This window comes from Chrysochloris asiatica, unplaced genomic scaffold (assembly GCF_000296735.1).
Source record: "Chrysochloris asiatica unplaced genomic scaffold, ChrAsi1.0 scaffold00057, whole genome shotgun sequence".
NCBI lineage: Eukaryota > Metazoa > Chordata > Mammalia > Afrosoricida > Chrysochloridae > Chrysochloris > Chrysochloris asiatica.
In genome coordinates, this window is record NW_006408575.1 from 4,895,233 (window position 1) to 4,918,476 (window position 23,244).

At 42.4% G+C, this 23,244-nt stretch overlaps 2 protein-coding genes across 2 annotated transcripts in view; one reads left to right on the top strand and one right to left on the bottom strand.

Moving 5' to 3' along the window:
- GM2A (GM2 ganglioside activator) overlaps positions 1 to 18,132 on the top strand; it is a 20,094-nt gene extending 1,962 nt beyond the window's left edge. Inside the window, exons 2-4 of the mRNA XM_006863895.1 lie at positions 6,585 to 6,734; positions 17,435 to 17,617; positions 17,977 to 18,132. Of these exons, the coding sequence (XP_006863957.1) occupies positions 6,585 to 6,734; positions 17,435 to 17,617; positions 17,977 to 18,132 (489 nt within the window). The remainder of the gene's footprint in view (positions 1 to 6,584; positions 6,735 to 17,434; positions 17,618 to 17,976) is intronic.
- On the bottom strand, positions 11,514 to 12,348 carry LOC102826253 (DNA-directed RNA polymerases I, II, and III subunit RPABC1-like). The gene is made up of 2 exons (XM_006863937.1): positions 11,735 to 12,348; positions 11,514 to 11,577 (listed from the first exon to the last, which is right to left on the bottom strand). The coding sequence occupies exons 1-2, from the start codon at positions 12,346 to 12,348 to the stop codon at positions 11,514 to 11,516; spliced, it is 678 nt and encodes a 225-aa protein (XP_006863999.1).
- Positions 18,133 to 23,244: the final 5,112 nt, after the last annotated feature.

The following is a 23,244-nucleotide window of genomic DNA, read 5'->3' on the forward strand; positions in this document are numbered from 1 at the left end:
GGCATTTAACAAGAACAACAGGTTCGTCCATGTCCATTATCTTTTTTTTTTTTTTTTTAATATTTTATTGTGAATTATGTGACAGTTTACATGGGAGAACATTAGTTTTACATTCATCCATTATATCGTTTCATTGCCATGGTTACAATCCCCTCCATGCATCATCAACCAACCAAAGCATGTCCAATTATCTTTAACTCCATTTTCCCCGTAAGCTGTTTGAAGCCTCCTGGTACATCTCTGGCCATAGTCAGAGGCGGGTCCACCTCAGATTCCCTCCCTCTTACCCCCTTGGAGCTGCTGGTCTGAGATGGAGGAACAGTGGTGTAGCAGGGAGTAGACAGGGCTGATTTCTGATCCTGCCTTTGTATCTAATTCATAGACAGGATATTTGGGCTCTCTGAGCCTTAATCTTATCTGTACAGTAAGTGTGGTGATAGGTGAATGAAAATGCTTTTGTGGATGGAAACAATAAGAAACAAATGAAGTGATATAAATCATTGGCCCTTAACTCCCCCAGCCTTAGGCAGGGAGTCTTACCTGTAGAAGGAGTAAGACCCTTTGGCTCATTTGCCCAGAGGATTTGCACCTACTCCCTGAGTGTGGGTTGAGAATGCCTTTCTTGGCGCCAAGAATGGCCACTATGAGGTGGAGTCATGTTAGGGGCTCTGAGCTTGCCCTACATCCCTGCCTTCATACATGTCTTTGCTAGAATGCCATCCCAGCTCTGAGGGTCTTAGATCAACAGTTAATGAAGAAGTCCCGAGACATCATCCAGTCTCACTTCCTCTTTGAGACCAGGAGAGAACAGGGACATCCCTCAAGATCATACAGAAAGTGGCCCTTTCAGTTCTTATTTGTTCCCATCCAAGCCTACTCTGGGCTCATGTGGTTCAGAGTGCTAATCCTGAGACCATGTTCCAGCTGAGGGCTGTGTGAGGATCTTGTTTGAACTTTCAGTAAGCCTGAGTTCCAGTTCCTTCAATATTAACCAGTCTTGTGACTGTGGACTGTGGTGAGTTATTGCTATGTGCCGTAGAGTCAGTTCTGACTCATAGTGACCCTGTACAGGGTTTCCGAGGCTGTAAATCTTTACGGGAACAGAAAGCCTCATCTTTCTCCCACGGAACCGCTGGTAGTTTCGAGCTGCTGACCTTGCGGTTCGCAGCCCTATTTGTAACCACTACACTACCAGAGCACCCAGGTGAGTATTAAACAACAGGGGAGAATATCTTGCCCCATGTTAGGCACCTTGCTGTTATTAGCTGCTGTAGAGTCTGCTTCTGACACCTGGTGAGTCTGTGCACAGTGGATCAAAACAATGCCCAGTCTTGCGCTATCTCACAATTGCTTATAGATTGGACCATTGTGATCCATAGGATTTTTATTGCTCTACGCTCAGAGTATAAAGGGATGGCCAGGCTTTCCTTCCAGTCTGTTTTAGTCTGGAAGCTCCGCAGAAGCAGAAACCTGTTTTGCATTAGAGCAGTATGCAAGCCTCCACTGACAGGTGGGTGCTTTCAACTGAGGTGCTTTGGCAGGTAATTGAACCCTAGTTTCCTGCATGGAAGCGAAAGGATCCACCAATGCCCCAACCTTGGACATCTCTTGCTGTGTACCATCAAGTTGATGATGACTCACAGTGACCCTATATGACAAAGTAGAACTGTCCCCTAGGCTGTACTTTTGAGGGGAAAGATCCCTAGTGGTGCTATGGGCTAAGCATTGGGCTGCTAACCACAAGGTTGGTGGCTCAAACCTACCTATTACTCTAAGGGAGAAAGATGAAGCTCTCTTCTCCCTGTAAAGATTTGCAGTCCTGGAAAACCTAGCAAGCAGTTCTGCTCTGCCTTATAGGGTCTCTGTGAGTGGGAATCAATTCAATAGAAGTGGATTTGGGATTTTCGGGGGAGCAGATCTCTAGATCTTATCTCCCATGGAGTCTCTGGTGAGTTTGAACCACTAATCTTTTAGTTAGCATTTGAATGCTTAATTGCTACACCACTGAGGGCTCCATACCTTGGCATCTAATAGGTGCTTAGCAATAGACTCTGTGGGACTATATAATGGTTGTGACTTATTGTGCACATGGTATGTGCTGATTGTGCATGGACTTTTTTTTTTTCCTAAAAAACTTTTTATTTGGGAGCAATTTTAGATTTATAGAAAAGTTGTAAAGCTAATACAGAGTTTCAGAATATTCCTCACCCAGTTTCTTTTCATTTAGCACCTTGGGTTGCTAAATAAGAATACAGCATTGGTATATTAATTACTATTAACTAAACTCCAGACATATTCTTTGGATTTCACCAGTGTTTGTGTTAATGTCCTCTTTTTGTTCCAGGATCCAATCTAGGGCATCATGTTGCATTTTGTTGTCATGGCGCCCTAGTCTCGAGTCTGGGACAGTTTCTTTCTTTTTTTTCAACTTTTTATTGTGTATTGAGTGAAAGTTTCCAGACAAGATCATCAGTTTTATATTCAATAAATTGTACATTATTTTTCATCTTAGTGATTGCAGTCCACTTTATGTAACAGCAGTTATCCCACTTCCTCCCTGGGTTCCTAGTTCCACACCACCCACCTTCCCATCCCTTCTCAACTTTGCCCTTAGGTAAATGTTGCCCTTTTGATTTTGCATACCTTACTAGTGTTGTCTCCCCTGTATGCCTGTCTATTGCTTGGCCAAAAATTGGGCTATGAGGATAAGTTTCTAGGACAGTTTCTTGTTTTTTTTCCCTAAATTTTCATAACCCTGACAGACATGGATCATGCCGTGTACTTTCTGCTTATGAACTGCCAGTGCTCACACTAGCCCTGTGAGGAAGGTATAGTCATGCTCATTTAATAGATGAGGGAACTGACTATCAAGAGAGGTTAACTTACCTCTGGTTGTGGCTAGTAAGAACGACTGAGTTGTGACTTTTGATTTGTGCCCATATCTCTCCTTCTGAACTGTTGTATGCTGCCTCTTTCCACATAGAGTGTTGGCCTAGGTAAGAGATAGCAAATACCTCGGTTGTTGTTGTTGTTACGTGCCATCGAGTCGGTACTGACTCATAGTGACCTTATGCACAGCAGAACGAAACACTGCCCAATCCTGAGCCAACCTCACTACTGTTGCCACATTTGAGTCCATCAATGCTGCCAATAGGCCAATCCAAAATACCTCGGTGGGCATTGCTAATCCATCACACCTTCTCTCCCTATGAGCCAGGCCGTGGTCAAAAGAATTCATTGCCACGGAGGTCTCTGTCTAGGCACTCCTATAGAGAAAATCATCTTGTTCTATCTGGCTTAGGATGTGGTGTGTGTTTGGCTAATAGTATTATTAATGTACCAGTGCTGATTTTTTTAGTTGGTAACCTAAGAGGTTAACATGAAAAGAAACTAGATGAAGAATATTCTGAAACTCTGTAGTAGCTTTGCAACCTTTCTATAAATCTAAAATTGATCCCAAATAAAACGTCTATTAAGGAAAAAAAAATGTCTGTGCACAATCACGGCACAATAAGATATATATATATATATATATATATATATATATATAGTCCCACAGAGTCATTTGTTAAGCATTTATTAGATGCCAAGGTCAGGAGCCCTTGGTGGTGCAGCAGTTAGGCATATGTGTGTGTATGTGTTTGTGTGTGTGTGTGTGTGTGGCATGCTTAAAAGAGAAGATGGGATTCTTCAGCTCCAACAGGGTTCTCTACTCCAACAGGGTTCTCTGGTTGCTTTTCTAGTCCTGAACCAATTCTCATTGTGAAATAGACTGCTTAGAATCTGAAAGCAGCCCTGAAAATGGCTAGTCCTCCTACTCGCCAGCCCAACACTTAATTCTAGGCATTTTTTATTTGGTGTTGGCCTCCTAACTGGTCACCCTCTTCTACTCTTATTCTTCTTCAATCCATTCTCAACCAAACATCCAGGCAGGGCACTCTCCTTCAATGACTCCTGTTGCATATACAGTAAACCCTGTTTCTGGACTCTGGTCTCTGAGGTCTTTGTTTAAATGACCCGGCCCACCTCCCAACCTCAGGGTCCCACATCTACTACATCCAGCCCAGTAACTTTTTTGTAGTACCCAGAGAACAGCTAAGCTCCTTCCTAGCTACCTTAAGGCCTTTGCCCATGCTACTTCTACCTGGAACATTCTTTCTCTCTGTGGTTCACATGGTTGGCGTCTTATCCTGTAGAAGTCTGGCTTATGTATCCCTTCCTCACCATTTTATTATTTTTAACATCATGTTTGTACATTTCCTTAGTAGTACTCACAAGTCACTGTGGTTAGCATTTATTTACATTAGACTTCAAGCTCCACAGGGAAGGCAGAGACCATGTCCAATTGTTTACTACTATTGACACAGCGCCGAGTGCATGGCCTATAATCATTAATTCATAAATATTTATGGGATGAATGTTGAATGAAACATGGGTAATGCAGGATGAATCAGACCTTGCCCTTGCCTTTCTCAGCCATCAGATTTCATTCCAAGGAACAGAAACCTATTGCAAGAAGTTTGAATGATGGGAGAGTTTATTAAAGCTGTATATAATACATCTCACGAAACTAATGGTAGCAAGATGTAGAGGCTGAGAAGTTCCCGAGATGTCCAGTGCTGTCTCTTAGAGTTTCTTAGTTATCTCATCGTGCCGTAACAGAAATACCACAAGTGAGTGGCTTTAACAACAGAAATTAATTTCTTCACAGTTTAGGAGGCTAGAAGTGTGAATTCAGGGAACCAGCTCTAGGGGAAGGCTTTTTTTCTCTGTTGGTTCTGGAGGAAGAAGGTCCTTTCCTTTTTTAGCTTCTGCTCCTAGGTGATCTTCATGTGGTACAGTGTCTATTTTTTTCCCATTTCTGCTTCTCTTCCTTGCCTGTTTAATCTCTTTTAGATCTCATAAGAGATTGATACACAATGCACCCTACATGAATCCTGTCTCATTAACATAACAGAGAGAATCTATTCCCAAGTGGGATTATAACCACAAATATAGGTTAGAATGTGCAACACATTTTGTTTTGCGGGGGGAGCACACTTTAGTGTGCCTGACTTTTTTGCTATGAGCTACTTATACTTGCTATTACTTTTACTACACCCCTGAGAAAATCTAGAAAACCAAAAACTAAGCCAACTGCCATTCTGGCTCTTAGTGACGTTGCATAAGGTTTCTAAGGCTGTAAATCTTTCCAGGAGCAGACAGTGTCATCTTTCTCCCATAGAGTGAGTGGTGGGGTTGAACTGTCGACTTTACAGTTAACAGCCCAATGCCTAACCCACAAGTACCACAGAAGAAGATATAAATGCCTTAACTTAATAGATGTGGAAATTGAGGCACCACATGCTAAATTTGGCTGCACTATGATTTCAACCCAGATCTATTTGATGGAAGCCTTGATTTACTGCATGCTTTGCTCCTAAGCAATGTCCTTCCCTGCTAGCTTATACAGCCTTTCAAGTAAAGTGTAATGCGAGATTCCATCTGTTCCCTCTTCTATAGACCAGCAAAGCCCTTGATCTCATTTCTTTCCCAACTTCAGGGTGCCCTGGCCCCACCCCAAGCTTATGTCCCAATGGCAGCACAAAATGCAGCATCCTCTTGGTGATTCAACTTCTGTGTCTCAATCCCAAAACCAGGGCAGAGAGATCTGTTTGTATAGCTTGGATTAGGTTTCCTAGTCAGCCCATTGGTGTGTTGAAGGTGGGGTCAGGGACTGGTGGTCTTTCTTTCTAAGGGCATGATGGTGAGAGTGCTGAAGCTTTCTTGCAGACTGTCTTCAGGGGGTTTGGAAAGGCGTGGGCAGGCAGACAGTGGCCCATGGAAATGAAAAGTAGTTGGTCACATGCAGTTGGACAAGACTGTGGTGGAATTAGCAGACCTTCTGGGGGATGCGGAAGACGATCAGAAGTGGCTGAGCAGAGGGAAGAAGGGGTGATTCAGGCAGGGGCCTGGCATGAGCAATGACCTGGGCTTTGGAAAGTCTAGTAGTGGGGAAGTTCATTTCTTAGGAACTGTTCATCACATGACCCATGGTGTATCTTTTCATGACTGCCCTTCAGGTTAGGGTTTTGGAGGCTATCTGTTTCCCATAGAGTATGATGTGTGCACAGGATCATAGATATGAGCTATGAACTAGAGTATTTTAGGATCTAATGGGAGCCCCAAAGTGGCAGGTTGGAGAGGGATAGGGGGCAGTGAAGTAGGAGATCACAAAAGGAACCAACCAACGGTGGATAAGGTTAGTCTCCTGTTTTGTTTGACTCAAAGGACAACTTGCTTTTGGGAAACTTTGTCTTTGGAATCTTTTATCTTACTTATAAAACGTTGTTAAGTGCATTTGAGTCATTTCTGATTCAGTGCTTCTGAGGAGCAGCTGGTGGGTTTGAACTTTCCACCTTGTGGTTAACAGTCCAGTGCTGATCCTACAGCACCACACTACAAATATCCTGTGTTTATTGATATGGAAACTGAGGCCAAAAGTCCTACCCACATTCTGTGGATTGTTCTGCCCTGTAAGTAATGCTTGTTAATGTTTCTCTTTTCTTCTTTCCTTGTTGCCTGATTTCTCCTGGCTATCCCAGCTGGGTAGCTTTTCCTGGGATAACTGTGACGAGAAGGACCCTGCTGTCATCGAAAGCCTGACCCTGGAACCTGACCCCATTGCTGTTCCTGGGGATGTGACTGTCAGTGTCGAGGGCAAGACCAGTGTCCCCCTTGAGTCTCCTCAGAAGGTGAGACTAGAGGTGCTGGAGGGAAGGTGCCATGGGACAGCTGTCAGAAGTACTGAGAGAGGAGTACACTCCAGGAACTGCAAAGGATTTTATAATACTGGAATGTCACAAGAGCCAAGAGTGCATAGATTCATAGACTCCATCTCAGGTTCATGGAGTCTGAGGTTCATGGGTTGAAAGGAATGTGTGATGTCATCCCCAACAACTTCCTGACAAAGACACAATGATTGAGACATCACACCTGACAGGTTGTCGTCTTCCAGTCTCCTGTGGATATGACAGCACAGTGCTTATTGTCCACAGATTGCTCTGGTTGGACACTTTGGTTATTTTGTTGTTATTAAGTGCCGACAGTCAGTTCTGACTCATAGCAACCCTACAGAAGGTTTCTGTGGAGTGGCTGGTGGGTTTGAACCCCCAGTCTGATGATTAGAAGTTCAGTGTTTATCCTAAAGAGCCACACCAGGACTCCAAGTTGTTTTGTTATTAATTATAAAATAGACATACCAATTATCAAGTACTGTATAGTCACTTTCTGGAGAAAGATGAGGCTTTCGGCTCTCGCAAAGATTTAAAGTGTTGAAACCCTATACAGGGTGAGTATGAGTCGGAACTGACTCGATGGTACCAAGCAACAGCAATAATATAGTAACTTTAGAAATGCAAGAGGTCAAAAGGGGAAAAATGAAAAGAAGTCACTTGAAATTTCACTACTAGCTATAAAATGTAAATACATTTTTAAACATTTCTTAGTACTGTGAAGGGATCTTAGTGTGGTGCTGTGGGTTAATACGCTGGACTGCGAAGTCGGTTTGAACCACAAGGTCAGCAGTTCAAGCTCATCAGCCGCTCCTCAGAAACCATTTCATTTTTGACCAACTTCTAGTTTTCCTAGATTCATACTGTATGTATTCCACATTCTGATTATTAATGAATGTTTGCAATGGTTTCTTCTCATTTTGAGTCTTGTCCCATCAGCAAATGAATGTCCCTAATGTTTTGCTCCATTCACATCATTAAGGTCAAGTCAACTTTGAGGAAGCAGCTCTTCCTTAGTCATATTTTGAGTACCTTCCAACCTTAGGAGCTCATCTTCTGGCACTGTATCAGTGTCCCGTTGCTATTCATAAGGGTTTCAGTGGCCAATCCCTCACAAGTGGACTGCCTATTCTTCTTATAGTCAGGGAACTCTGCTGAAGCCTGTCTGCCAGGATGGCCCTGCTTGTATTTGAAACACCAGTAGCATATCTTCCAGATTTAAAGTACCACACAAGCCACCACAGTATGATAAACTGACAGGCAAATGGTTGTGCCTGGTTTTAGTTTTGAGTTTTCCTTCTCTAGCAGGTTTCCACCTTATGCAGATTGATTTTCACAGGTTTTACTGTACACTACTTTGAAATACAGCGTAGTGGTTATGAATCGGGTTTCTAACCTCAGGGTTAGAAACTACCAGCTGTTCCGTGGGAGAAAGATGAGGCTTTCTGCTCTCGTAAAGCTTTACAGCCTTGGAAACCCTATATAGGGTTATATTGCTGTGAGTCGGAATCAACTCCACAGCACATAACAACAACAACTTTGAAATACACATAAAAACATTATTATTACTGTGTTATTATGTTAAAGATGTTTTAATGTATCTGGAAGTGTCTTTTTATGCTTAGAAAGGAACTGTATATATCATATACTAAGACAAACACTTGGCAGTTACTGATGTGGTGCTGTGGGTTAATGCCCTGAACTGCAAAGTCGGGTTGAACTGCAGGGTTGGCAGTCAAGCTTACCAGCCACTCCTCAGAAATCCTATACAGGGTCACTATGGGTTGGAATTGACTCTGTGGCACTTAGCAACAACAACAACAAGATAAACACTTGACTAAATGATGCAGATATGACCTGTACCTAAATAATGTTCTTACTGATATACAAATTAGATTTATGACAGATTTAGGAATAGAACTCGTCTGTAATGCAGGGATCTGCTTGTATATGAAAATAAGCAGTGCTTAATATAAATGATAGTGTGGTGGTTACAAATCGGGCTGCTAACCTCAAGGTCAACAGTTATAAAAACTACCAGTGGTTCCGTGGGAAAAAAGATAAGGCTTTCTGCTCCTGTAAAGATTTATAGCCTCGGAAACCCTACATGGGGTGGCTGTGAGTCAGAACTGACTCCACAGCACATAACCCCCACTGTTGTAAATGTCCTTCTGTATTCTGACTCCTCAGGAGATCATCATTATTAACTGTTTGCATAGCCCAGCAAAATTTTTTATGCATATGTAAACATATATGCATTTGCACTAACGGGATTATATGGTGTGTGCTATTAAACTTGTTATTTAAAAAAATTTTTTACATCATACAATATGTTACGTATCTCTTTCCATGATATTTGGTATTGTGTGCCATCAATTGATTCTGACTCACAGCGACCTTATCAGGCCGAGTGGAAGTGGCCATGTGGTTTCCATGGCTATAATCTTTAGTAGAGCAGATTGCCAGATCTTTTCTCCCATGGAGGTACTGTTGGTGTTAAACGTCGTAGAGTTGGTTCTGACCCATAGTGACCCTATATAGGGTTTCTGAGGAGGACCTGGTAAACTTGAACTGCCGACCTTGCAATTCAAACAGACTTTGCAGTCTAGCTCATTAACACACGGCACCACACCAGGACTCCATAGAGAGACTGGTAGCTTTGAATTACTGACCTTCTGGTTAGCAGCTGAGCACTTAGCCATTGCACTACCAGGGCTACCTAATCTAACTGGTTTAAGGGCAGCAAATATTCTACTGTGTATCTGTCATAATTTATATATGTTTTAGTTTGTTTCCAGTGTCTGTTTTTGCTATTGCAACCCCCTTGTAGAAATGACTCTTACAGTGCATCTTCGTGCAATTTTCTGATTATGTACATTGAGACATTATAGATCTTTTGATGCATGTTGCCAAAGGGCCTCCAAATGTTTACGCTGATTTATCCTTTCAGCAGTAACAACGAGTTTACCTTTTCCTACATATTTGTTGCTGACTTCTTTCTTGGCATTTTCTAAAAATTACTCATCATGTTAAATGCCTTCTCTCATATGTTGCTTTTTGTGTTACTTCCATTTTGTGCTCACATCCATTGTTTATTTTGAGGTATATATTTCCATGTTTTCTTACACAACCACAAAAGTTTTTATATATCCATTATAGCACCATTTAGTGTTCATTCCTTTTGTAAAAAATGGCGTGGCGCCTCAAGGAGTGGGGAAAATCATGCTCAGCTTCTGCCCAAAGCCCAAGGCTGATTTCTATGACATGGAGGTCTGACATGCTTCCTTTCTCCAAAACTTCTTAACAGTTCTGACGCCAGTGGTTGCTCCCAAACACTCTTTGCTTCTCTGTTGGGTTTGATCATTTGTTGCAATGGCCTCACAGAACTCATGAACTAGGCTCACAATTTTTTGAGTTTATTTGGGAAGTAACAGGCTACAATTTGGGACCAAGATCAGCCTGGAAGTAACAGGAACAACTCAGGATAGAATTCTTTGCTCAGGACAGCTTCTTCTCAGCTGCGCCCGGAGGTAGGCCTCTGCCCCCAGGTCCTGACTCTTCACCCCCTCCTCTTGGCTCTTGTTTTCAGCCTCACATCCTATTCAGACCGTCCTGTTCAGACCAGTGTAACAAGTCCTTAGCACTGCCAATAAATCCCTGAGGTACCCTACTCTGCCCGCAAGCATCCTGTTTGAAGACACTCAGCTCTCTCCATCCCTGGGTTGACAAGCCTATTGCAGTAGCTTGTTCAGTGGGCCAGGAAGTCCACCTTGCTATCTCATGTCAGTCTCTGGGTTCTGCTACTGCCACTTCTCTACCACTGAACTCTGCCATGCTTGCACCTGATCCTCGCCATCTCTAATGTTGCAACTCTTTCTATGATCATGAAGATGGTGTGGCACCAGGCAATGGTTTGTTTTATTTTCCAAAAGGTTGAAATGAGTCAGAGTCCACCTGAGGGCAACTCATAACACCTTTTCTATTACTTTATTACTGGCTACAATTTTGGGCTTCTTTTGTCTTTCTGTACCCTTACTTGTGTTTTGGAAAATTGGACTCTATTCCTTCCCCTCCCACTACAGTTCTCTTATATAAATGACGGGGTTTCATAAAGTCTCCAGAAAAATTCCATTATCTTTTCATTCCATTTTTCATGGACTTTTTTTTTTTTTTTTAATTACTGAAAAGACCTTTAATTTTAACACCCAGCATCCAGAACACAAACTCAGCTGGGAAGGCATCTGAGGGTCTCGCAGTCTGCGCTGGGAGCACACACATGGTCAGCAGGAGCCAGTTTGTGCCCTTGGTGGCAGCTGGGGGCGCCCTGTCTTATCAGCACTGACAGCCCACTAGGCCTCAGGGGTCTGCCATCGGGAGGATGTCACATTTCCGTCCTGGGCAGTGTCCCAAAGGTGCTGTCCCTACACTCCCTCGTCTCTGGGGCTGGGTGGAGGGAAGAAGATGGCCTTGTACACAGGAAGACCCAGAGATAGACACTCCATCCTGTTGAGAGGTCGCCCAAGGTCTCACAGAGCAGGGTAGGCGCTGAATCGGCTTGGGAGCTCATAGGTGACAGAGGCCGGGGGGGGGGGGGCCACAGTGGGAGCAAAGCCTAACGCTGCACCATGGGGCTAGGAGACATCTGTCCTCGGGCAGAGAGAGCAGCCCACCAAAGCTGAGCAGGGTCTCCCTAGCACTGCTCCAGTTCACAGGAAGGTCAAGTCTTCCCCAAGGAGACCTTCAGGACGTGACACTGAGACTCCTCCGAGTCCCATCCCCTGCAGGGGACAAGTGCTCCCTTTCTCTACAGGGTGGGAGTGTGGGGGAGTGAAAGTGGGGGAGCATTACAATGCGTTGTCAGACCCAGGTCACCTCTGACAGCTGGTGAATCGCCGGGTGGTGGTGTTAATAGAGAGAGAGCAGGGTCTTCACCTGTGGGCACGGTCACTACTGCACCGTACCTGCCCGTGGTCTCGCTGGTCCGGATGATCTTCACCACCTGGCCGCGCTTTATCCCAAAGTACCGCGCCACTGGGTCTCCAGCCTGGATCCTGGGCAGCTGGTTCTCCTGGAGTTTATATCGGGCCAGCAGGGCCAGCAGCTCCGTCACCTCCTCCTTGGTCATCACCACGTGCTCGGGAACCAGCTCGTGCTCCGTGATGTTGATGAGCAACTCCTGCTGAAGGAACTGCTCCAGGATGTACTTGGGGGCCATGTCGACCAGAGACTGCTTGGCTGACAGGGTCATGCCCTGCTTCACCACAATGAGAGCCCGGGTGATGTTCTCCTCCTGCATGCGCTGACAGTACACCTTGATGGTCTTGATACCCACTTTGGGCTCCTCTGGAAAGAAGACGAACATCTGGTCAGTGGGGTCATCATTGTGGGCCACCAGCACAATGAGGTCTGTGCGCCTCGGCCGGCCTTCACTCGGCTTGTCCCCAAACTGCGCTTTGAACTCCTCCAGCGTCTGGTCTAGCTCATCCTGGGTCACCAGGTAACCACGGTCGTGACATAGCTGCATGATAGTTTTACGGATCTTCCAGAGCCGGTATGTTTCCTCCTCATCGTCCATGGCCGCGTTGCTTCTCACCGCCAAGCACTTCGCCTTTTCATGGACTTTTTGAAGCCCCCTCATATAAGTTTGGTTTAGTTCTTTTGTCTTTTCAGGGTATGTACATATCAGCTATTAAATGAAAGCATTTCTGACCCTTGTGTAAGGAGAATGGATGATTAGACTCGTTTCGCAGACAGGGCTAGTGAGGCTCAAAGAACCTGTGTAGATAGCTCGCCATTAGTACTTACAAAGCTGGTGCCCTTGTGATTCCTGAGCTCTTTCCAGTGGGGAGGTAGATCTAGTACTTAATGTGTTTGTAGGGAAGTGCCTGGGTGATACAATGAATGCACTCGATTGGCTGCTAACCAAAAGGTCAGAGGTTAGAGGCTCCAGCAAGAAAGGCCTAGTGATTGCTTCTGAAAAAAACAAAACAAAACATTGTTAGAGCGATCTAAGATCCAGAGGGTACCGAGGAAGGTAGAGTCTTCACTGAGTAGTATCCAATCTGTCTGGGCAGGACTGATGAAAGGAGATGGGGATAGGACTCTTGTGGTACAATAGTGAATACTTGCTACCAGGACTGGTTCCAGCTCATTGCAACCCTGTATAGTTTCTGAGGTTGTAAATCTTTATGGGAGCAGAAATTCTCATCTTTCTCTTGTGAAATGGCTGGTAGTTTTGAACTACTGATCGTGAGGTTAGCAGCCTGACTCATAACTTTTACGTTGCAGGAAGAAAAAATCTGTATCTAATTGAGTGCATGCAGTTCAGATCTGTTGTTCAGGGGTTATCTGTACTAAGTGAAAGTTTAGCACAAGACAGGAACAAGTAGAACTGTCACATTAAATGAAGCCTTGGCCACTTTTCCTAGGTCATCATCAACATCCAGAACAGGACAGAATCATGACAGCTTGGAGGTGTAAGCATGTTATAATTATTTTCATCCAGCTTCCAAATGCATATTGTAAAGATCTTTCTCATAATGATCCCAAATGATCTCCCAATAAATTTCTATTGCTCTTAATTCTGTCTTCTGTGGATAGCTGGAGAAAATATGATTTAAGCATAGCAAATAGGTTTTATTTTTTTTAATATATTTTATTGAATTTTTGGTGAAAGGTTACACAGCAAGGTAGGTTCCCATTTGATAATTTCCACACAAATTGTTCAACAATATTAGTTAAATTTACCTCAATAGGTCAACATTCTCTTTAACTGTGTTATGTTTGTTACTTTGCTAGTATTCCAGTTTCTCTGTTCCCTTGTTTTCTGTGCTTTTGAGTAATTGTTGACCTTTTTGGTCATACTCATGGTTTTTAAGTAATGTATCTTTCAGGTGGGTGATGGTGGTGGTGGTAGTTATGTGCTGTGGAGTTGGTTCCTACCATGGCGACCCTGCGTAGGGTTTCTAAGGCTGTAAATCTTTATGGGAGCACAATGCCTCATTTTTCTCCTGTGGAACAGCTGGTAGTTTCGAACTGCTGACCTTGAGGTTAGCATCCCAACTCGTAATCACTATTTGTATGCCACTACGCTTTTTTCATAAAAGGTGATCTCAGAATAAGCTCAGTTTTAGTTTTAAAGAAAGTCTCAAGGCAATAATCTCAGGCAGCTCTCAGTTTTTGGTAGATGTTGGTAAGCTGTCAAGTCAGTTTCAGCTCTTAGTGACCCCATGTAGGGTTTCCAAGGAACAACCGGTGGGTTTGAACTGCTGACCTTGCGGTTTCAATAGATGGCTGCATTAAACCTGAATTCTCAGTCTATTTTGCTGGACTGTTTGTCTACCATTGAGCCAGCACACATAACAAAAAAAGGAAAGAACAATTCTGTATTATGCACATGTTATTTAGTTTTGAAATACAGTAAGCCTTCTAATCCATGAACATGGGATGTCTCTCCATTTTTGTAGGTATCGTTTAGTATTTTGTTATTAGGTCCCATTGAGTCAGTTCTGACTCATAGCATCCTTATATACAGTACAATGAAGCACTGCCTGATCCTCCCAGAGCCTCACAATCATCCCTGTGTTTGAGTCCATTGTTGTAGCAATTATGTCAATTCATCTCATTGGGAATGTTCCCCCTTTTCACTGATTTTCTACTGTACCAAATGCAATGTCTTTCCCCAGAGGCTAGTCCCTTCTGATGACATGTGTAAAGTACATAAGATGAAGTCACATCACCCTTGTTTAGAGTTGTTCTTGTTGTTGTTTTGTTAAGTGCCGTGGAGTTGGTTCCGACTCATAGCAACCCTATACAGGGTTTCCGAGGCTGTAAATCTTTATGGGAGCAGAAAGCCTCATCTTTCTCCCATGGACAGCTGGTAGTTTTGGACCTCTGACCTTGCAGTTTGCAGCCTGATTCGTAACCACTATGCTACCAGAGCTCCTTTAATGTTGATCTAGTAGTGGCAAATTCCCAGAGCTTCTATTTCTTTGGGAATGTCTTGATGTCCTCCGCATTTTTGAATGACAACTTTGCTAGATAAAGAATTCTTGGTTGACAATTGCTTTCTCCCAGTATTTTATATACATCACTCCATTTTCATAGTTTCTGGGTAAAATCTACACTGATTCTTATGGAAGACCCCTGGTATTGTGTTCCTTTTCTTGCTCTCAAAATTATCTCCTTGTCTTTGGTTTTCAAGAATTTTATTAGGATGTGACAGGAGTTGATGGTTTTGTGTCGCTTAATTGGGGTTTGTATAGCTTCCTATATTTACAGACTTGATTCTCTGTTCACCAGTCAGTGGGTGATGACTGCCTGGAGAATTTTAAGGCTGTATATGGGTCACTGATGGAGGAAATACATCAAAATTGATTATTAATGCCTGTCACAGGCACAAATTATTTCTGTGCCTTTATTATTGTCATGGTGCTGTTATTCTAATAATTCTAATGTTAGATTTCTTAATTGAATCCTATGTTTCCTTTTGGGTTTGCTCTCTTTTCATCATTCTTTTCTCTGGAGACTTGAAAAATTCAATTATTTTGTCTTCTAGTTCGTTTATTTTATCTTACATGTGTTTGACTATTGTTGAGTATTTCTCTTGCTTTTTCTAATTGTTTTATTCTTCCATTCCAGTAGTTTTATTTTTATTTTTTGCAGACGATGTTTTCAGTTTCCATGTTGAGGATTTCATTTAGTTTCTCACTGTTTCCTGATTTCTACTAGTTTGTTTTCTGTGTGCTTTTTGATTTCTTTAAACATATTTAGCACCATATTGTTATTACTTGTTGTTAGCAGCCATTGAATCAGTTCTGACTCACAGTGACCCTGTATAGCGTTTCCAAGGAGCAGCTGGTGGGTTTGAACCACCAACTTTGTGACTAGCAGTCCAGTGCTTATCCTGCAGCTCCATACCAGGAATTTTTCAATTCTTTGCATAATTCTGGTCTCTGTAAGAGAAATTTCCTCTTTTTCATGTTTTGCTTTGACTGGCCCTTCTTCCTTTATGACTTTGAGTGTCTAACTACTTTTTATTTTTTTAAACTTTAAATTTTGTATTCTTGTTTTTGTGGGAATTTCCTGATTGGATGCTTAGTGGGCAGGTACCAAGTACCTGGCTATCAGACAAAAGGCCAGGGTTGACACCCACCAGTCATTCCACAAGACAGAGATATGGCAGCTCTCCTCTGCAAAGACTTCTTGCAAAGAACCCCATGGAGCATGCACTCAGTCTCACAGGGTACTTACTAGTCAGAATTGACCCAGTGGTAACGGGCTTGGTGTCTTCTCTCGAGAACCACCGGAGGGTACGCTTATCCTTAGGTTAGGAGTTGTTGAATCAGGAGTTCTGGATATGTGTGTTGGAGGGAGGGGAGAGCATTTAGCTGTTTGCAGATACTGACCTAATGGTGGAGCTTGACTTTCCTGTGGTGAAGATGGAGGGGTGCTCTTTATGTTTTTCCTCCCTGTGAGCCATTCCCTTTGTGTTACCCACCAGTCTGAAGTATTCCCCTATTCCTTCTACCCTTGTTTCTCCTCCCAGTCCTAGTGGCTATCCATTTCAGGCCTCAGTGAGATTCAACAGCATTCTCTTACAGCACCGTGGTCTCCCTTTGATCCCTCCCAGTTGTCCTGCCCATGAACTCCCACAGTGCCTTTACCTTGCCTTAAAAAATATCAGATCACCATTTCCTCAGAGTAGCTCCTTTTTTTGTGTTTCCTGTTGGTGTGTTGTCCAGCCCCATTCAAAAATGACTGTGATAAATGAGCACTTCTGATGTTAATAGGAAGATCCTCCGAACTTCTGCGTCATCCCTGCACTTCCTTTCCTCTGTTTCTGAACTCACACCAACTCTCACCATCAGCACCTCAGCTGCCATCCATAGTTTTGAGATTTCAGCCTGTGCCTGCTTATATCTGTTTGTCAGTGTGGTAATTGTTGTGGGAGTAATTGGGAAACTTCACTCACTTCACCAGCTCCATTTAGTTGGTTGGAACTGCCTGAAGTCTTGTGTGGAAGAGTTTTAGGCCCCAACTGGATTCTCAAGGGAAGTCCAACAAATAATACCACAATTAGCAGTTCAGTGACAAGGAAGTTTCAACTCCATGCGTGATGACTAACTGAAGAATTTTAAGGCTGTATACCAGCCGTTCCACCGGAGAAAGACGAGGTTTTTTGCTCCCATAAAGATTTACAGCCTTGGAAATCCTGTGCAGGGTCATATGAGTCAGAACTGACTCCATGGTACTTAACAATAACATGGGGGGTCAGTGGCACTGTGGGCTAAAGCATTGAACCGCAAGGTCGGTTTGAACCACAAGGTTGGTGGTTCAAACTCACCAGTCGCTCCTTGGAAACCCTATACAGGGTTGCTATGGGTTGTAACCGACTCAATGGCACTTAACAACAGCATTGTGGGTCACTGAGGAGGGAAAGACATCACAATTGATTATTAATGTCTGTCAAAGATACAAGCAAGGACAATATTGGTGCATATGTCACTGTATCATTCCTGGATCAGATTATCTTCAAACTTCTGTCCAATTAAAACATTCTGTGATTAAAAAAAAAAAAAAAAAGCCAATCTTTTCATGAGGCTGGAATGTCTACCCTTGGAATTTCCACTTGTAACCTTTTCCAACCTTTTCCTCATTAGGTGGAATTAGTTGTGGAGAAGATGGTGGCAGGCTTCTGGGTCAAGATCCCATGTGTGGAACAGATTGGCAGTTGCACCTATGACGACATCTGTAATGTACTCGACAATCTCATTCCCCCTGGGGAGAACTGCCCTGAGCCTCTGCACACCTATGGGCTTCCATGCCACTGTCCCTTCAAAGCGGTAAGTACTTTGGGAGGAAGGGCATTTTCCTCATGGCTGGAGTACAGAGATGGGGTTTGGAAAGGAAGACCCTGGAATTCTTCCCCTGAAGATCTCGATGTCCATGATATAAGTTGGTATAATGCATCTTAAACCAACTATCTTTTTGAACCCCAGTTTATCCATCTGAGAAATGGGAGACTTGAACTTGGATGTGATCTCCAAAACCATTGAACTATAACATCCCATGCTCAAGAATGCTATGATAATCTTGTATGACTCTTAGGGGAACCATTCTTGGCTGTAACTCTAGAAGTGGCTCCAGAGAGGGCTCTATCAGTAGGCTCCCACTGACTTGTGGTCCATTTGCTTTCCTGCAGGGCACCTACTCACTTCCCAAATCTAATTTCACCTTGCCTGACTTGGATCTACCCAGCTGGCTCAGCACTGGGAACTACCGCATCGAGAGCACCCTGAGCAGTAACAATAAACGTCTGGGCTGTCTCAAGATCGCCGCCTCTCTCAAGGGCAAATAATGTGGTATTAGCCACAGCAGAATACTGGGATATGATGGAGATGTCTCTCTTTTTTATTTTTGACTTGCAGTTTGTCAAGGACAGATTCTGACTCTGTCCCACTTCAAGTCTTTTTCGGCATTGATTCCACTACCCATGTTGAAAATCATTTTGTGCCACCTGCACATTACGCTGGGGCAAATAGTCCTGGCCGAAGAGAGGAAGACTTTGGCATTTTTTTTGACATCCCAGAATATCTGCTGGACTAACCACTTCACTATTTTCCCTATTCCTATGACCTTCTCCCTAAGAGTTTTACTTATTTCCTAAATAGTTAAAGAATGGGGACTAACATACATGGGAGTGTAAGTTCAGACTGATGGAATTTCTTGAAGTATCTTTATACTTCATCATTAATTTTTAACTTTTTTTCTCACTGACTTAAAAGCAGTGAGAAGAATACTTTAATTGAGTGTGTGATTTAATCTGTTCCTTGATTCATTTCTATGATTTAGTATTTTTTCCCAGGTTTGTCCAATGTGTTTAAAGTTTGCAATCTCAAGTGCCTGCAGGGCCAAGCAACATACAGAAACAAGTGACAAGGCCCATAAGAAACATGTCAGTTTCCATGTGTGTCTTCTCTTGTTTTGTTTTGATAGAGAAATGGGTATGATAAATCTTTTTAAAATTATCTGAAAAACAACAACACATATGCACTGATACAAGATAGCCAGCACCCAATCTTGAATTGGGATAAAACAAAGATGGCAAGAACTGAAGTAAGTTGGACAAGACACATTCATTCCAGAGAAACACCTGCTACCTAACTATAAGTCCATTCATATATGCAAATGGTGTGGTGGCAGCATTGGACCTCTTCTAACTTCACAAGTAGGGAGGAGAATCATTGTCCACATCAATAATGATTCAAGGCTGATTCATGTGAAGCAGAGGGAGTTTGACATACCTCTTCTGTAACTTTTTTTTTTTTTTTAACCAATTTACAGGTGTTACAGCTCTCTCTACTTCTCTGTTGGGTTTGATAATTCCTTTCAATGAATCACAAATAATGCTCACAATGATTGGGTTTACTAGGGATGTGAGAGGCTACAATTCAGGATCAGAAACAACTCAGGATCTAGTTCTTTGATCAGGAAAGCCTCTTCTTGGGCCCTGCTTGAAGCCTCTAGGGCAAGTGTCATAGCTCTATAGCTCTACTAATAAATGCTTAGAGGCACCCAACTCTGTCTCTTGGGTCTAAGGTGTTCTCAGCACAGGGACACTGGGTCCTTTGCTATTTCTTCTTCTTGGTGGTAGTTAGGTCCACCTTTCTCTGCTTGGTTCTCATTTTTTCTCTTGTGAGATAAAAGGTGTGACTCAATCAAGAGTGGTGACTCATTAACACAACCTAACCCTGCTTTATTAAACATGTAGAGATCAAGATTTATACAGTACACAAAGTAGAGGATAATTAGATCACAAAATAGAGAACAGTACTGGGAATCATTGACCCACAATCCCAACCATTACAGGTTCCATACACCTTTTTGGCATGATCCCACCCTGTCTTTGGGTGGGGATCACAGAGATTATGGCAATAGGGCCAAATTAAACAATTCACTATATTTCATAGAGCCACATGAAAATGTAGGCCCAGTATAGCCAGACAGTCTCCATTTTTTTCTACATTTTTATATGAAATCTTATAATTTTTAAATATTGGCACTGTAGGATAAGCACAGTACTTCTAGCCACAGATTGGTAGTTCAAATCCATTACTCACACCTCGAAAATCCTATGCAGGGTTGCTATGAGTCAGAACTGACTCAATGGCATTTAGCAATAACAACAGTTATTTTAAAATACTATGCCAAAATGGAATCAAACAAACTTGTGACAGGAATCTGGCCCATGGACAGTAGTTTGCAACCTCTGATCTAACATGAAGGCATTGTCCTTTCAGTTTCAAGGTAGCTCCCTCTTGGCACCATTTCTTCCTCCAAAAGGCCAAACTCACAGCGTCAAGCCCCAAGGAGAAGGTCAAGCCAACCTCTCTGAAAACTTTGAGTTAAGTTGCAGGATCATGAGGCTGCCTGCTATGCTTCAGAGTGAATGGGACAGAAGCTGAAGAGTTGGACCTGCCAACAGCTGCTTTGTGGAACAAGGAGCAGTGAAGAGATGTTTGTCCATTAGCCTGTCATTCCATGCCAACTCTCAGCTATGTTCTGAACAATGGACCAACCCCAGATCTGGGCTTATTTGAAGCCTGAAATCACAATAAAGCTTTATAATTTACTGCAGTCTTCCTTTGTCTTGGTTTCATAATTCACTTATATATATCTCAGCGCATCTTAATAGCTTGTTTTTGGCCAATTGTTTCTCTTGGAATGATTTGAGCCCCTTGTCTTTGCTTCATCCTGCTCAGTTACCATCCAGCTTCCTCTGTTTGCCTGTTTTGCCTCCCCCTTTATATATCATGGTTTCTAAGCCTTTTCCTTCTACATGAGATCTTTTAGCTTTATTCTTACAAAGAATTCTTATTTCACATTCTAAGTGGAATCTTGTTAGCTCAATTAATTTTATTATGCCATACCTGTTTTAGAATGAAACGGTCTCCATTGGGTCAAGAGTTCAAGGTCCATTCAACTCTTGTGATTTTTGAAAGGGCTCTGTGGGATGGCACAACTAGCATTTCTTGTACAAGGGGACTCCAAAAAGTTTATGGGAAAATTGAATGAAACAATAATGGAATTTTTCCATGAACGACTCTGTAGTATAAGAGCACTCAAAGACTTCCCATACAAAAATTCCAAAGAGGCCCTTGTCTTATATGTTCAATTACCAAACAAATATACTCATTCTTGCAGTGGGATAGTATCTGCAATATTTGGAAGGTTTGTAGATTTAAGTACCAGAATTCATCTAAAAGGCAACTAAAAGACAAGGCATCAATTATGTCAAATAGCAAGTATTTTTGATGAATTGGTATCTCAGTGATGTCATAAACTCCCAGGGGGTTGGAGTTTCCTCTGTGGTCCCATTATTAGTAACTTCAGGTGTCAGGTGGAGGTGAAAAGTTTACTCAAGAAACTCTTCCTGGAAGCTCTCCAATGAGTTTGCCCTCCTGGCTCACCAGCCAAAATTGTCACATGACTGACTAAATTAATCTCTTGGGGAGGGAAGTGAAACCATCAGGACTGGGTTAGACCAATCCTTGTAATAGGAATTCAGGCATCATGAAGGGCATAGTCATTTGGAGGTGGCAGGGTGGTGAGTGGCCTTTGTGTTCATAACCAACAATATCTGAACTAATTCCAAAGTCAAACCCATCTAACAACCAGGAGCAAGTCTGTGCAGGTTTATCGAATCCTGCATATCAATCTCAATTTCAGTGATTCAACCCAAATGTCACTTCTTGAGATTTTGCCATCATGTTCTGGATATCAAATTTAACTTTTAGTAAATCACCTGAGAGGAACAACCAAACCTCTCTACTCATTAAAAAAAAAAAAAAAATTGGTATTCAAGAATAGCTAGACAAATATTGTAAAAGGAGAAACCTACTTAAGCTCAGATGTCTGATTCCTGTGTATTTCATCTGATGAATTTCATGTGGATAGTTATCGTTTATGTTGTTGAAAAAGATATTTGTAATGACTAAGTCATAGGTCTTGCAAAATTTTCTATCACCATGACCTTATTTTCCAACTACTGATTCTTCTTTGCTTCCAACTTTGGCATTCCAAACACCAAACATCTTGATTGCATACTTGACCAATTTCATACTACAGAAATTGGTAAAAATCTTCAATTCATCTTTTGCATTAGTGGTTGTTACACAAATTTGAATAATAGTCATATTAACTAGTCTTTCATGTAGACATATGGAAAGTTATCCTATCACTGAGAGAATTCTACTTCAGGATAGATAATGAACTGGTCCATTTGGCAATGATAATGACACTATTCCTATCCAATTTGTCATTCCCATCATAGTAACCATAGGATTGTCTGGTTTTAAATGGCCAATATCAGTCCATTTCAGCTCACTAATGCCTTATTGTTATTAGGTGCCATCAAGTTGGTACCGACCCATAGCGACCTTATGCACAGCAGAACAAAACACTGCCCGATCCTGGGCCAACCTCACTGCTGTTGCCACCTTGAATCCATCGATGCTGCCACTTGGCCAATCCATCTCATTGGGGGTCTTCCTCTTTCTCTGACCCTCCACCTTACCAAACATGATATCCTTCTCCAGCGACTGGTCCCTTCTGACAATATGTCCGAAGTATGACAGAAAAGTTTGGCCATCTTGGCCTCCAAGGAGCACTCTGGCTGCACTTCTTCCAAACCAGATCTATTGGTTCTTTTGGCAGCCCATGGCACTTTCAATATTCTCTTCCAACACAATAACTCAAAATCATCAGTTTATCTATGGTCTTCCTTATTCACTGTCCAGCTTTCACATGCATATGAGGTTATTAAAAATACCATGGCTTGGGTCAGACGCACATTAGTCCTCAAGCTGACATCTTTGCTCTTCAACACTTTAAAAAGGTCTTATGCAGCAGATTTGCCTAATGCAATATGTCATTTGATTTCTTGACTGCTGCTTCCATGATCCAAGAAGTTGATCTAAGAAGAATGAAGTCCTTGACAACTTCAATCTTTTCTCTGTTGATAAAAATGTTGTTTATTGGACCAGTGGTGAGGATTTTTATTTTCTTTACGTTGAGATATAATCCATACTGAAGGCTGTGCTCTTTGATCTTAATCAGTAAATATTTTAAGTCCTCTTCACTTTCACTAATGCCTAGGATATTGATATTTATGCATTTCATTTCACTTTCAATGACTTCTGATTTTCTGAGATTTATACTTTATGCATTCTGACTATTAATGGAGGACTGCAGTGAAAGTTATACATAGTTTGGACATGTTATCAGGAATGATCAGTGCCTGGAAAATGACATCATGCTTGGCAAATTAGAGGGTCAGTGTAAAGAACAAAGACTTAATGAGTGGATTGACATCAATGGGCTCAAACCAAGCAATGATTTGAGAAAGGCCTCAAACACAGCAATGATTGTGAGGATGGCGCACAAGCAGCCACTCAGTGTTTTGTTCTAG

Excerpts from the sequence above, each read along its gene's own strand:
- LOC102826253 (XM_006863937.1), bottom strand. The coding sequence starts at position 12,348 with ATGGACGATGAGGAGGAAACATACCGGCTCTGGAAGATCCGTAAAACT. Across the intron at positions 11,578-11,734 it reads ACCAGCGAGACCACGGGCAG|AGAAAGGGAGCACTTGTCCC; the intron begins GTACGGTGCAGT and ends CCCACCCTGTAG.